General features: G+C 44.9%; 1 protein-coding gene across 1 annotated transcript; it reads right to left on the bottom strand.

Moving 5' to 3' along the window:
- Positions 1-43: 43 nt before the first annotated feature.
- LOC121938124 (transcription factor LBX2-like) lies at positions 44-953 on the bottom strand (the record flags this gene model as incomplete). Its single annotated transcript, XM_042481406.1, has 1 exon — positions 44-953. A coding segment is annotated over exon 1 (403 nt), but the record flags the coding sequence as incomplete, so codon positions are not given.
- Between the last annotated feature and the right edge of the window lie 949 nt (positions 954-1,902).

The raw sequence follows: 1,902 nt of genomic DNA, 5'->3' as shown, positions 1-1,902 counted from the left end.
GAGGAGACGCGCTCCCTTGGACCAGCTGCCGCCACCGGCCAACTCCAGCCCGCGAGTGATTCTGTTGTTGCTCGATATATATGTATAGATATAGAGAGAGAGAGAGAGAGAATCTTTTTACCTTCTGCCGCCTGGATAACGCTGACTTCCAGACCCTTAAACGTTTTGCTTGCGAGCTCCTCCAGCGCGCACAGCGGCGACGAGGGAGTGGTGATCCCGTTCCTCGCCGAGTTAGAGCCCGTCACTTTCTCCAGCACTCTCGGCGGACAGATACTGGCCACCGACTTCTTTACTGACGGTTTGTTCAGGATATCCTCAATGCTGAACGGCGTTAAAGGCTTGTTGGAGTTGGCCGGTGGCGGCAGCTGGTCCAAGGGAGCGCGTCTCCTCTCCTCGCCGCTGGACTGCAACACTGAACCTGCCTTCATGTCTTTACTGGAGGTCATCGCAGTCCCGAAGAATCGCCGCTTCCACCAAAGTTGGTTATTTCATTCAAATGGCAGTTTTTAAGCGTCCACGAGTGTTTCTTCTGTTGCTCGGCGTTCTCCCTCTATATTTTGACACTCAAAGCCGAAACTTAGCTCGCCTGAGAGCTTTCCTCCAAAATAACCATGCTTCGGGCGTAGTTGTAAAGGCAGCCGGACCCGTATTCCCCTCAGAGAGTCGTAGTTCCTCTGCCAAGCTCCATGTAGATCTTTAGGAAGTAACAGACTGGAGGGGGGTGAATCCCTGCAAGGGGAAAAAAGCTGTCTCAAGCAGCAAGAAAAAGAAAGCGACTGCTAACGAGTTATTGTTGATTGGGCGAAGTTCAATTAGAGAAACACTACACTACTTGCTGACCCGCTGCTGCGTCTTAAAGGGCCGGACCATAATAACTAATTGGACGTGGGGGAGAGGAGGAGTCTGTTGCTGCCGAGGAGAAAGATGCCCTGAATGTTTATGCATCTGTTTCCCTCTGCTGGTGTGTTCTGCTAGAAAGGGAGAGTCGATGGCCATTAAAATACTGCCACCAGCATCTTTGCATTATGGAAAAGTTTGGAGGAAACCGAGCCAACAATGGTCTCCAGCCGTGATATTCATTTAGGCATTTTTCGTGCGTAATTACGCACAGAGCGTTATGCGTAATGTGCGCATTCGGCGATGTGTTGCACGGGAATTTGGCTTAAAATAGCCATGATGAACACATCCACGGAGCTGATTAGGAAGTCTATTAAAAAGATTTGCCTACAAGTAAACAGAAGCTGTTCAGGTTAACCCTTTGTTCAACATGACAGGTGATGGATTTTTTTTTCTTTTATAACTGCAGATATGTAATTTGCTTCTAATATGCAACTAAAAACATATTTTTTACATTATGGGAGCCAGATTCATATATATTTTCTATATAAAAATTGAGATATTTAAAATGTTTCATCTCTGAGACTGGAGCTACACATTCTTCAGATTTTAAAAACACACAAAAAAGAAATATAAGAAAGAAAATAACAAATTGTCCGAGTTAATTTGTTTATCTATTTTTATTCTTGCTGTTTATTTATGTTCTTTTTTTCTTGGTACATCACCCGTGTGTCAGCATGACCTCGCGGACAAAATCCAGAGTAGCGTGAGAGAAGCGGATAATAAAGGTGACGCCGTGCTGTTATTCAGAGTCTCTGGACGCGAAAATGTGAATTTTACTGATGGGGTTTATGATGTAAAGAGAAAAAACGGATTAGAGTCAAAACGGAGACGAGGTGGACGCCGAGGAGAGCAGCAGGTACGTCTGCTCGGAGGAAACACACCTTGTTTAATTTAAGGCTCGTCAAATTTAACACATATAGCTATTATCGCCACTTTATTCGTTTTAATGCATTTTAAGATTGGATATCGCATATAGGCAGAACGAAATATGCATTTGCAGTT

This window comes from Plectropomus leopardus, unplaced genomic scaffold, assembly GCF_008729295.1.
Source record: "Plectropomus leopardus isolate mb unplaced genomic scaffold, YSFRI_Pleo_2.0 unplaced_scaffold28569, whole genome shotgun sequence".
In the NCBI taxonomy this organism is placed as follows: Eukaryota; Metazoa; Chordata; class Actinopteri; order Perciformes; family Serranidae; genus Plectropomus; species Plectropomus leopardus.
This window is presented reverse-complemented; position numbering and strand designations above follow the sequence as displayed.